The following is a 12,922-nucleotide window of genomic DNA, read 5'->3' as shown; positions in this document are numbered from 1 at the left end:
TATATATATATATATATATATATATATATATATATATATGTATATATATATATGTATGTATATATATATATATATATATATATATATATATATATATATATATATATGTATGTATATGTATATATATATATATATATATATATGTATGCATGTGTGAATGCACGTTTCCAAGCTTCTGCCCAATTCTCAACAGAAATGTGTAATTACAACTGTCAATCATGTATGTAACTCCTAGAACACCTATGGTAAAACCTCCCATCACAGTATAGATGTCCTACTTGAAGGTGCACAGGTCTTGTTGCTTGTCAGAAAAGTTGAATTAAAATATGCTGAAAGGTAAATGGACAGTTTTATTGTAGTGATGGCAAAAAGCACTGCAGCTTTAACAGTAGACATCAAATCAATAAACTATGAAACAATTTTAAACCACTGACTTGGGTCCAGATGAGGACTTTATCAAATTTTGTGACATGTCTTAAAATTAGATCCTTTCAGCAAATGTATATTAAATGTAGATCAGTGAAATAACGCCCAGATGACTCTAAATGAAGACTTTTTGATTCAACATGCATTCACCATTGTAAAGTGAAATCTTCCTCATAAGAAATTCAGGAGTTTTACATTTATTAACCAACCCAGGGTCCCTATTTTACAGCTGTTTCTCCTCACATCCTCACACTCAGGCGGTACGACAAGAATAGCACTCCACACTTCATACACAGTGTGAGTCTACTATACACACACAGCTGTGATTAACAGTCTGTTTTCTACAGTGATGGCTTTCCCTTAACACAGTGGAGGTCCACTGAGACAAGTCGACAGGTTCCTAATCAGTGGTAGAAGAACAAAGTCAGCACAAGCAGAACAATATCTCCTTTAATACTTTAATGAAACTGAATAGATTTTTCTATAAATCCTTTTAAAGACTTTAATTACAAGTTTCTTCACGTCTAAGAACAAATGTTCTGACTGAACATAATGTATAATTTTAAGATGACAGAGCTTTTTGCCATGTAAAAGATCACACAGGCTTTCAACCGTATCTTTTTGCATTTGTTATCACTCTGTATGAAAAAGGCTTATATAAATACCACACTCATCAGTTCTCTATTTCTCAGCGACATGCTCAATTTCAATCAAACAGCTATTGAATTACTTAGAACAGAGACATATTCTGAGGTATAAAGGCTTAATCCAAAGTAATTTCGACACTTGTTTTGTTTTTATGTTTTTTTTTATTCAGTGCTATTAAGGGTTTTTGTGGCCATATCACATTAGAATGCATTCTAAGGTGAATGTAAGGCTTAAAATGCATAGAATTTTAATGTATGTTTAATGGTTGGTGAAATAGAAGAGACTTTTTATGCATGGTTTTAAAATCTGTGTTTTCGGAATGAAGTATGATGAAATTGCATTTTTAGGAAACATTATGAAATTTAAATAAATATACATGTTTTTAACTACTGTAATTATGAGCTAAGGTTAGTTTTTTATTGCATGTAATGTAAATGTTCTATATTGTTTGTGCACCTGCCCAGGGACAGCAGATGGAAAGTAGCTTGTAGCTAACTCTGGTGCAAAGCATCTCTTCTCTTTGAAATTAATATACAGGTACATCTCAAAAAAACTGATTATCATGAAAAAGTTTAATATTTTTTGTCACTCATTCCAGAGATTATTTCTTGAAATTTTGATGATTATGGCTAACAGATGATGAAAACCCAAAGCAACCTGTTCTTCCATTCCATCTGAGCAGTGCCACAGGCTGATCACCTCCATGTCACACCCCACTGATGCAGTAATTCATGCAAAAGGAGGCCCAACCAAGTACTGAATGCATAGAAATGAACATAATTTTCAGAAGCTTGACATTTCTGTTTAAAATATGTTTTTTTTTAATTGATTTTATGCAATATTCTAATTTTCTGAGACACTGAATTTTGGGTTTTCATTATCTGGAAGCCCTACATGTCAAAATTTTAAGAAATAAGGCTTGAAATATTTCACTCTATGTCTAATGAATCTATATAATATATGGGTTTCACTTTCTGAAATGAGTGACAAAAAATATTGAGCTTTTTCATGATATTCTAATTTTTTGAGATGTACCTGTTTGTACACTGTCCCTGACAAATAAACAAGAAACTAAAACTAGAAACCCCATATTGAACAAAGCATTTCAACATAATTCATGCACAACAATGTCCTTATTTACTGTCAATAAACAGTAATGAGGAGGTTTTTCATGCAGAGTAAAACTAATACATGGTTTAACGTGGCTAATAAAGAGCAAATATTAACGACTACTGATGAGCTTAGTAGAAAATAGTTATACTTTTCTTTTTTCTTCTGTTCAGATAAGGTATAGTTTTTAGATGTTACCTGCTTGACAGTTTCAACTGTGACTCCAGTCTTCCTCAGAAGCGTCATCCGACGTGCTGCTGACGTGTCATTTATCAGCTGGTCGGCTCGACGGACCAAACAGAGCCCGTTGAGCCGACCGCGCCTCCTCCGCCTTGGGTGCTCTCTGGAGGAGGGAATCCCAGGTGTGCAAGAGGGTGTACGCACCCTCGTCCCGGTTGATGGTGCCACTCACCCGTTTCCTGATCTCTATTGCCCCCCTAATTGTGCCCTTATCCCAGTCCATGATGTGGTTGTGTCTCCTGCAGTGGTCCGTTATGGCTGATTTTAAGTTCTCCTGTTCTGCTTTTTCTTTTTGAGTCCGTGTGAATCTCCCCACTGTCTCCTTTTCGCATTCTTTTTGGTGTTCTTTTTTCCTTATGTTGAATGATCGTCCTGTTTCCCCGATGTATGTTTTGTCGCATGATTTGCACGAGTCACAGTCGAAAGTGTCAAGCAGGTGACATCTAAAAAACTATACCTTGTCTGAACAAAAGAAAAAAGAAAAGTATAACTACATAAACAGAAGACAAAATGAACGTCATTAACCTTAGTAGAAAATGTTACATATTGTAGAATTGAATGATTTTGTTTGGCTTTGCCCATATATGGACTTATTCAATATACCTGTTTTTTCCTCAAAGTGTTCATCAGGTTCAGCTTTGAGTTGGCATTGCTTTTGTGTAATTTAGGCAGGCTTACTAGCAGCTGTATCTCATTGTGCCTTAGTTACTGCTTCCAGGAATCTAACCACATTGTCACAGTCACAAGCTGTCAGTGTTTCTTATCACTGTTTTATCTTATCTTGCAGGTGGTGAAGATGATGATCATTGTGGTGGTGACCTTTGCCCTCTGCTGGCTACCTTATCATGTCTACTTCATTGTGACAGGTGTTAACAAGAGTTTGAATAAGTGGAAATACATTCAGCAGGTTTATCTGTCAGTGATGTGGCTGGCAATGAGCTCCACCATGTACAACCCCATCATCTACTGCTGCCTCAACAGCAGGTGGGTAAAAGCATGTTATAACTACAAGTGGCAACAAAATATCAGATTCCAGTAATGAGTGTAATTAATTAACTTTACACGTTTACGAAAAGATAAAAAAGTCTGAAGACAGACTGAATTAATTACAGTGTTTGGAAGAGTTTCTCATTATCTTTAATGCTGTGAGAGGGAGGAAACAAAATGGGATGATTATATCTGACCAAATTGGATTCATTTAGCTGAAGCAGAAATAAATAAGATAAACAGAGGTAAAATTCTGAAGCAGATTTATTTGCATGTTACGTCATATTCTACTCCTTCTATGTTTCAACTCTCTCATGTCTGTCCAATTTATTCTCCTCCCTTTGTCAACTCATGCCCTGTTTCTCTTTTGTTGTGTCGCCAGGTTTCGTGCTGGCTTCAAGCGAGCATTTCGCTGGTGCCCATTTATCAAGGTGTCCAGCTACGATGAATTGGAACTACGCTCAACACGGCTCCGCCCAGCACGCCAAAGCAGCATGTACACATTGACACGCATGGATACAACCATGGTTTATGACCATTCTGAGGCTGATGGTGGGGGGGGCGCTGGAAGGAAAACCTCAGCATCTGCTAGGAAGAGGAGCTACATCACATCTCGCCACTCAGAGATTGGTGAATGTAATGGCGGTAATGCAAAAACGCAAAACGGAGGCACATCCACTACTCAATCTGAGGGATTCTCATGAAGGGTATTTTGACAGCATTAAAACCTACACAGACTCACAGTGTGTATGTATGAATATTACACGCATTCATAATACATGTACAAAGAAAAAGTGCAGAGGTGTAGATGTGTTTTTACAACACAGAAGAGGGGGAAACATACAGAAATGATCTATTACATGGATTATATCAAATACTAAACAGCAGCCTTAACAATATTTTAGATGAAAATTGTTGGTTTTGCATGTGTGAAAACTAATTTCAGTTTCAAGTTTCAGCCCCTTACATCAGGTTCCTATAATGACATGAAATAGTAGTGCTTTGAATAAATTATTAAACAAGGCTTACGCTGTTGGGGGCCAACAGCAAGGATACTTCCCTGAAATCCCCCTAATCCTCTGCTCCCCCAACCATTTGGAAAAAACACACCACCTGGTGTGACATCATGTAAACTCAAGGTAGTGGCATGAAGCAAGGTAATTGTACAATCAATATGAACTCAATTTGAGCTACATCGACCTGATAGTGGCAGAATAATGGACAGAGAAAGAATTTTTCCCCACAAAACTCCACCTAGTGAATGAAAATGACACCATATAAACTCTGCATGGCAGCCAGAAAATAGACATTTGTAAGACGATCAATATGAACCAAATTTTATGTCAATCAGCGTATTATTGTTTGATTTATGTACAAAAAACTGATTTTCAACCAAAGCGCCCTGATTTGGATGACTTACAATACTCATAGAGAAGCTGAAATCAATAGTCTTCTTCCACTAGGGGTCCATTATGTTGGTTATCAAGGGAGAGAAATCCAACCAGATCTGTCCTAGTTATCGCATTCACACGAAGGATATCCTGCGGCTGCGGCGTTCGGGGAAAAAACATTATATTCCCGAAACTCCATTTCGGGGATATGATAAACTCTGTGTATATTTTTCATCCATCTCACAAAAGATGACATTGTGAAAATACATTACAGTGATTGTAATTATGTGTTCATGTACAAATACACAGAGTTTTCATTTCTGTGTGTAATTGTTAACTGTGAACTTGATGTGATGAACAGGATACAATCTGTATCCATTTGTCCCAGAAGCCATGAATGAACAGCTGTACAGATTCACTTTGTCACTGCAGTTTGTCGATGGAAAAGCTGCTCTATATGTGGCACGGAGTTTGACTCTGAAAGTATTGAGCTTGAGTTTGCCTTTAGGTTATGTAACTGTGTGTTTTCTGTCAATTAGCCAGAAGCAAAATCTATTTTGTATTTATAGCACATAAGTAGATAAGCTGCTGGGAGATCAACAGCTTTTGTGTCAGATAAATAATAACTAGTGGTTTGGCCATAAAAAGATATCCTTTTTGTGCCAAAACTTCCAAGTGGAAGGCATAAAAACACAAACTGAACATGTTTTACTGGCTTCATTTCTGTCAAATGACTGTACAATCTGAGTGTAATCAGAGGACAGGACAGATTTGTCCATTTGGTGTCTGTAGTCTCTTCTAGTGTGTTGCATGTTAATTTAATTCCCAGCTTGTCTTGAGATTGTGCAAAGAAACACTGCAGCCTGTGCAATGTCGAGTTCACAATTTGACAAACAGAACCCGCTATGTTTATATAAACCATTGGAACAATGTGTCCCCTCTGACTCAGTACAAAGTGACATACAAACACATGACCGCTAAAGTGTGAAACATCGAACTCTATTCATTCATAAATGCTACAGTTTCTCACTGCTGTGAATTTCACACAATTATAGCTTAACAGCATTTATTATTGTTATTATTATTATTATTATTATTATTATTATTATTATTATTATTAATGATAATAACAACAATAATAATAATAATAATAATAATAATAATAATAATAATAATGTGATAACAACAACAACAACAATAATAATAATCTGACAATAATAATAATAATCATTATTATAATTATTATTATAGTTAGGCATATATTATTGGGCACTCTCACCAGCTGCCATAAATGTTGAATGAGTTTCTTACTTTATATTAATGTTAGTAAATATTAAACTAAGTATATTTTGTCATGATTTGAAAAACACTGAAGTTGAATCAACGTTTAAAAAACAGTTCTGAATGTTAGAAGACTTCATGAAAGTATTTTCACAAGAATGTGGAAAAAACGTGTTTTGTCAAGTACTAATTATTTTACTGATATTGTCACGTGTATTTGGGTAAATATTTGTATGTGCTAATCGAGCTATTCCTCATGTTTCTCTGTATTCTATTAAGTGTTTTGTATGAATGTATAGTACAATGTGTGCCTCTTTTTCTGTCAAGTGGATACTTTCTTCTTTCTTGTGTCTTTAAAGGATAATTAGTTCATCTTGACCTGAGCCTTGTTTCTTTGTTTTTGTAGTCATTTTGTCATGACTTAAAAGTTTTGTGCCTCTTAACTTTACAGGACGCTGCTCTCAGTCTAGAAAAGGGACTTCAGTTGAAATTAACCAGAATTATCCTTTAAATGAATTATTATAGTACACAATTATTATTACTGTGGGTAGGTGACAGTAATTTTGGTCATCTTTGGTACTATAAAATAAGAAATGTAATAAGTCTTTGTTATACTATATTGATATTAATCATTGTTTTAGTTGTGACATAAGACCTCTTGATGCTCTGCATGGGTCAGTGTTGATACATGTATTTGCTTGATGTAGCTTTTTGCAAAGGTCTTCTTTACAGAATCATGAGTGTTTACAAGTGATAATGATTAAGTATATGTATAATCACGTGAAAAAGCACTCGCATCTTTATAAGAAAAGAAAAGAGCAATATTTTTTGTGTATTACTCAGAAATAATGAACGCTGTCATAGTCATTTGCAACATTTTAATATTTATAGCAGTGATTTGACCTGAAAAAGCACATTGCATTACATGGCTGCTGTAGAGTGTTTGGACATGCTTTATAGTGACTGTTCATCACCAGTGGAGTAACCAAACTGAGATCAGCACAAATGTCACAGATTATGACACTGAGTTGATTTTTATCAATGTGTTGATATGTGTTATTGTGTTTGTCCTGCTATGAAAAAAGGATTAATAAACCACTACAAAATCAAGTTGCATCATAGACAGTAATATTATCAAAGGTGGGGAAACCAAAGATTAAAGTTATAATTTCACCACAAAAATATACTTTTGCCCATGCCTGGCCCAGAACATATGGCAGAAAGGCACAAAGTTACACATGTAAAATAAGTCAGGGTGGGCCTGTGCAGGAGAATTTAACACATACACACAAGGAGAACTCAGTGGAGTTGATTGTTTAGTGATATTTTATTAGTTTCTTTCAGAAGATGCCGGTGTGCATTGTATGGGTGGCCGCTGTGAGGGTAAACAAGTGTGTTAGGGTATAGGGCAGAATAAGGACGAGGAGAGAGAGAGGAGTGGAGGTGGGGGGGGATGAAAGTGGAGGATGGCTAGAGTAGGGGTCAGGGCAGGGGTTAAGGAAAAGTTTAGGTATCTGAGGGGAAGAATAGGGTATGTATAGGGGTAGACTAGGGTAGGGGAAGGGTTAGGGTAGACGTAGGTTTAGGTTAGGTTTAGAGTCAGGTAGGGTTAAGGGTGGGGGTTGGGTTGGGGCTAGAGTAGGGTTAAGGGTAGAGGTAGGGTTAGAATAAAGGGTATAGGGCAGGGTTAGAGTTAAGGGTAGGGGTACGGTTAGGGTTAGGGTAGAGTTAAGGATAGGGTTCGGTTTGGGTAGAGTTAAGAGTAGGGGTAGAGGTAGGGTTAGGGGTAAGGGTAGGGGTATTGTTAGAGTTAAGGGTAGAGGTAGGGTTAGGGGTAAGGGTAGGGGTATTGTTAGAGTTCAGGGTAGGGGTAGAGGTAGTGTTAGGGGTAAGTATAGGGGTATTGTTAGAGTTAAGGGTAGAGGTAGGGTTAGGGGTAAGGGTAGGGGTATTGTTAGAGTTAAGAGTAGGGGTAGAGGTAGGGTTAGGGATATTGTTAGGGTTAAGGGTAGAGGTAAAGGTAGGGATATTGTTAGAGTTAAGGGTAGGGGTATTGTTAGAGTTAAGAGTAGGGGTAGAGGTAGGGTTAGGGGTAAGGGTAGGGGTATTGTTACAGTTCAGGGTAGAGGTAGGGTAGGGATATTGTTAGAGTTAGGGGTAGAGGTGGGGTAGAGGTATTGTTAGAGTTAAGGGTAGGGGTAGAGGTAGGGTTAGGGGTAAGTGTAAGGGTATTGTTAGAGTTAAGGGTAGGGTTAGGGGTAAGGGTAGGGGTATTGTTAGAGTTAAGAGTAGGGGTAGAGGTAGGGTTAGGGGTAAGGGTAGGGGTATTGTTAGAGTTAAGGGTAGGGTTAGGGGTAAGTGTAAGGGTATTGTTAGAGTTAAGAGTAGGGGTAGAGGTAGGGTTAGGGGTAAGGGTAGGGGTATTGTTAGAGTTAAGAGTAGGGGAAGAGGTAGGGTTAGGAGTAAGGGTAGGGGAATTGTTAGAGTTAAAGGTAGAGGTAGGGTAGGGGTAGGCGTATTGTTAGAGGTAAGGGTAGGGGTAGAGGTAGGGGTATTGTTAGAGTTAAGAGTAGGGGTAGAGGTAGGGTCAGGGGTAAGAGTAGAGGTAGAGGTAGGGTTAAGGGTAGGGGTAGAGGTAGGGGTATTGTTAGAATTAAGGGTAGAGGTAGGGGTATTGTTAGAGTTAAGGGTAGGGGTAGAGGTAGGGTTAAGGGTAAGGGTAGGGGTATTGTTAGAGTTAAGGGTAGGGACAGAGTTTTAGGTTAGGATAAGAGTTAAGGTCAGAGTTAAGGACAGGGTTGCCTTCAGCCGTCTTCGTTTAAACTTGAATGTGGTTAGAAGCTCACAGTTCTTCAATCCAAACATTTTTCACCAAGAACAGAGACTGGATCACATTTGAACACCAGACCAGCTGTAACCTTACTGATGTGTGGGTAAGTAAACATGATTTTCGTTCAGCGTTTATCTTGTACGTTTATGTCGACCTATAACAGTCAGTCTCCTACAGATTGTCAGGAGCTTCCTGCCACAGTGCCGTTCTACCTATGCTCCTCAGAGTTGAGGGTTCCAATCTCCTGCAGCTTTTTCACAAGAAACAGAAATACTGCATTTTCTTCCCAAATAAAATGCATGCTCTGGTATTTACTAAGCAGAATAGAGTGGTGAACATGTTTGCCTTATTAGACGATACAATCTCTCTGGAGACAGTCAGTATCTGCATGGCCAATTTATTCAAATTAAATTTAGGGATTCAAATTTGCTCAAATTAAGATCATCATAGTTTTATGCTATGACTGTTCATGCCCCCTTCACTTCATTTGCATAGTAATAAACCTTTAACCAAATGATTTTTAAAATAATTTTTCTCAGTTTTAATTTTTTTCTTTTTTCTTTTTTGTCAGATTGATGTTAATCTTTCTATTTAGATTGTTATTATTGAGATGTTAGTGGTCCAAGGATAGTGAAGACATTGGTACACTGAAGGTTTTTGTTCTATGACTATTTGTCTCTTCAAATATGTAACAGAAGACAGTGAAATGGATAATATTCCTGTGCAGTAATTACCATATTTATTCAGATTAAGACTTGATTATATGGTGATTTCAACCATAGGGAATAAGCAGTAAAGTTCCCTTAATCCTAAACTGTGAAGTGAAGATATGGTTTTCATCCAGTAGTATACAGCTCTGGAAAAAAATAAAAGACCGCTGCAATTTCCTCTGAATTCAGCATGTCTGCAAGTATGACAGCCATTCCATTCCTGTGTCTGTTGAGTTCCAACACAAACACACCTGATTCTACTGAATAAACACCTGACAAGAAGAAGTATAAATGCCACTGCTGTGGAAATCACTATCTTCTTGCAATAGAAGTAGCTGAGTGGCAAAAACAGTGCTATTAGTACTGCAAAAGTAATAGAAATAAAAAAAAGAGAGTTTAGAGAATAAAACAAAAATGTTCATTTTACTCAAACACATACCTATAAATGGTAATATCAGAGTAAGTGATAATTTTGCAGTGGTCTCCTGTTTTTTTCCAGAGCTGTATGTTGTGTATGGCTGATGGTCTGTATGATCTATCTCACAGGTGTCAAACATGCGGCCTGTGGGCCAAATCCGGCCCGCCAAAGGGTCCAGTCTGGCCCTTGGGATGAATTTGTGAAATGCAAAAATTACACTGAAGATTAGAGCTGGGCAAGTTAACGCATTATTACCGCTTTAACGCATTCCTTAAATAATACCGACAGTTTTTTTCCATCTCACGTTAACGCCGTTTTATTATTGTTCTGCCTTTCAAACAAGTCTTAGTTCATTTATACATATGGACTCTTACTTTGAAACTCATGCTTTTATTTTGACGCTCCACACGCACTAAGCGCCAGTGCTGTGTGTATGTGCTGGCAGAGAGGAGAAAAGTGAACGAACTTTCCAATTAATGCTGAATCAAACTTTAACTCCTGCAGTTCAACGCCTGTATGTATCAATCATTCTGTTGTTTGCTAAATAATTTCACATGCAAACGTGCCATTAGAAACATGTTTATGACGTTATTTTGGATGTGTTTTTTACAATGTGTTATTAACATGTTTAAGCTAATTCATTTATGCTAGCAGTCGGAGATGGGTTGCTAATTCTTTATGCAGGCTCATGTTAAATTTATGTAAATTCATTGGTTGTGTTTAGATATAATATGCCAGCCTTTGAACTAACTTTTACTTATTTACGATGTGATTGTTGTATTAGCGGTCAATTTAAGTTAATAATAATTACATCTATGCATTCTCCGTGAATATGCATAACATTAATAGACATAACTAATTGAATTATTTTGTCTTTATTTTATTAGTTGGTTCCTTCTTATGGCCAAACTGACTACGGTAACACTGAAAGGACAAAACATACGTTAGGGCAACTTGTTCTGACCACTTCAGGGCCCCCTTTGCTTGCGTTTAACAACTAAACATCACATATTATTGGGCTTATTAGTGTTAGTACTTATTAGTGGGTTTAAGACTCCTGTCAATCACTCATATGTGGAAATAAACTGGTGGGGACATAAACATGGAGAAAAGTACCGGTCTTTTACGTGGACATTTTCATTTTAGATGTCTTCAGATGGTGGGGTTGATAAGGACAAAGTTGTTTATAAGCGCTGCAATGTGGAATTATTTTTATCACTGGAGTACTTCAAGCCTGAATTATCACTGAAAGGAAATACACGCTGTTGATGCCAGCACACACCCCCTATTTTTAATCTCAATTAATTGCATGGATTTCTGTGATTAAGATTAATCGCAGAAATCCATGTGATTAATTGCGATTAAAAATTTTAATCGCTGCCCAGCACTACTGAAGATATTAACAATCCTTTTAGTTCAGGTTCCACATTCAGACCAATTCAATCTCAAGTGGGTCAGACCAGTAAAATATGATCATAATAACATAGAAATAATGACAACTCCAAATTTTTCTCTTTGTAAATGTAAATATTTTCATGTATTTACACTAAAACAAAGTATAATTTTGCCAAAAAAAATGTAAATAACCTGAACAAATATGAACAACCTGAAATCTCTTATTAGAAGTAGGTGTAATTTTAACAACATTCTGCCTGTTACTAAATATTTTGTGTATTTGTAGATCTACTGTGATCTGTAAGTTCTAATGTACATGTGTAAATGATAAACTGAAGCAGAATATTGTTAAAATTGCACTTATTTTTTCAGTTTGTTCATCTTATTCACACCTTTGGAAAAGATTGTTTGTAGATGTAAACCTTTTCATAATGTAAATTTACTTTTTTCGCTCTTAAAACATAGAGGAAATTTGGAGTTGACATTATTGATATATTATTATGTTATTATTTCACAGGTTTGGCCCACTGCAGATCAAATTCAGCTGAATGTGACCCCTGAACTAAAAGGAGTTTGATACCCCTGCTCTATCTCCTCCACAGTCCATGTTCTGTCTTGTTTTTCTGTGCAGACTCTTGTTTATCATTGATCGTCCAGCAGACCCCAGTCATGAGTTTCTCCTGTCTAAATTCCTCAGTCACTTCTGGAACTGTTTTTAACCCCTAAGCTGTGACCTTTCAAGACTTTCAATTGCATTATGGTAAAAGTAGAAGGAGCACACCTTCAGCATCTGTTTATCGCAAAGTCACGCTTAACATTTTACTGATTCAGCCTGAGGCCACATAACAAAAAGGGTAAACTGATTCAGTGGATGAGGGAGAGGAGTAGGGGGCGGTGTTAATAAACTTATAATAGTAAAGGTCATGGGAGTGTATTGAGTCCGCATATTAAGTTAAGCTTTTTTTTTTCTGGATATTTAGCTGTCTTATTTGTCACTCTTACTGAATAACATCTGAATGAATGAAATTCTGTTGATTATTCTAGTTATGCTGCTTTAAGAGATGATCAAACTGATGCTCTCTTCGACCGTTTGTTATCTGAAGATCAGAACTTAATCACTGAAATAATTTGACATGTTGTGAAATGCAAATATATGTAAATACAATCAAAGTAAATGGGAACACTTTATAATAACTACACACTATGAAGCATTAGTTAAGCATTAACAAATACTGTATTCATCATTTATAAAGCATATTTCTGACATAAATACTCATTAATATATGGCTTATAAACACAGTTATAAAGGTTTTACTCATCAATAATAAGAACATTAGTTATGGATTAACAAATACTGAATTCATCATTCATAAAGCATATTTCTGACACGAATACTCATTAATATATGGTTTATAAGCACAGTTATAATGGTTTTATTCATCATTAATAAGAACATTAGTTATGGATGAAAAAATACTGAATTCAT

At 36.4% G+C, this 12,922-nt stretch overlaps 1 protein-coding gene across 1 annotated transcript in view; it reads left to right on the top strand.

Annotated features, from left to right (window-relative positions):
* The window catches only part of tacr3a (tachykinin receptor 3a), a 47,088-nt gene extending 42,581 nt beyond the window's left edge, over positions 1–4,507 (top strand). The window contains exons 4-5 of the mRNA XM_030139488.1: positions 3,212–3,408; positions 3,794–4,507. Coding sequence (XP_029995348.1) covers positions 3,212–3,408; positions 3,794–4,115 — 519 coding nt within the window. The 3' untranslated portion in view covers positions 4,116–4,507. The remainder of the gene's footprint in view (positions 1–3,211; positions 3,409–3,793) is intronic.
* The last annotated feature ends 8,415 nt before the right edge of the window (positions 4,508–12,922 follow it).

The sequence above is a fragment of the Sphaeramia orbicularis genome, chromosome 1 (assembly GCF_902148855.1).
Source record: "Sphaeramia orbicularis chromosome 1, fSphaOr1.1, whole genome shotgun sequence".
Taxonomy (NCBI): Eukaryota; Metazoa; Chordata; class Actinopteri; order Kurtiformes; family Apogonidae; genus Sphaeramia; species Sphaeramia orbicularis.
This window is presented reverse-complemented; position numbering and strand designations above follow the sequence as displayed.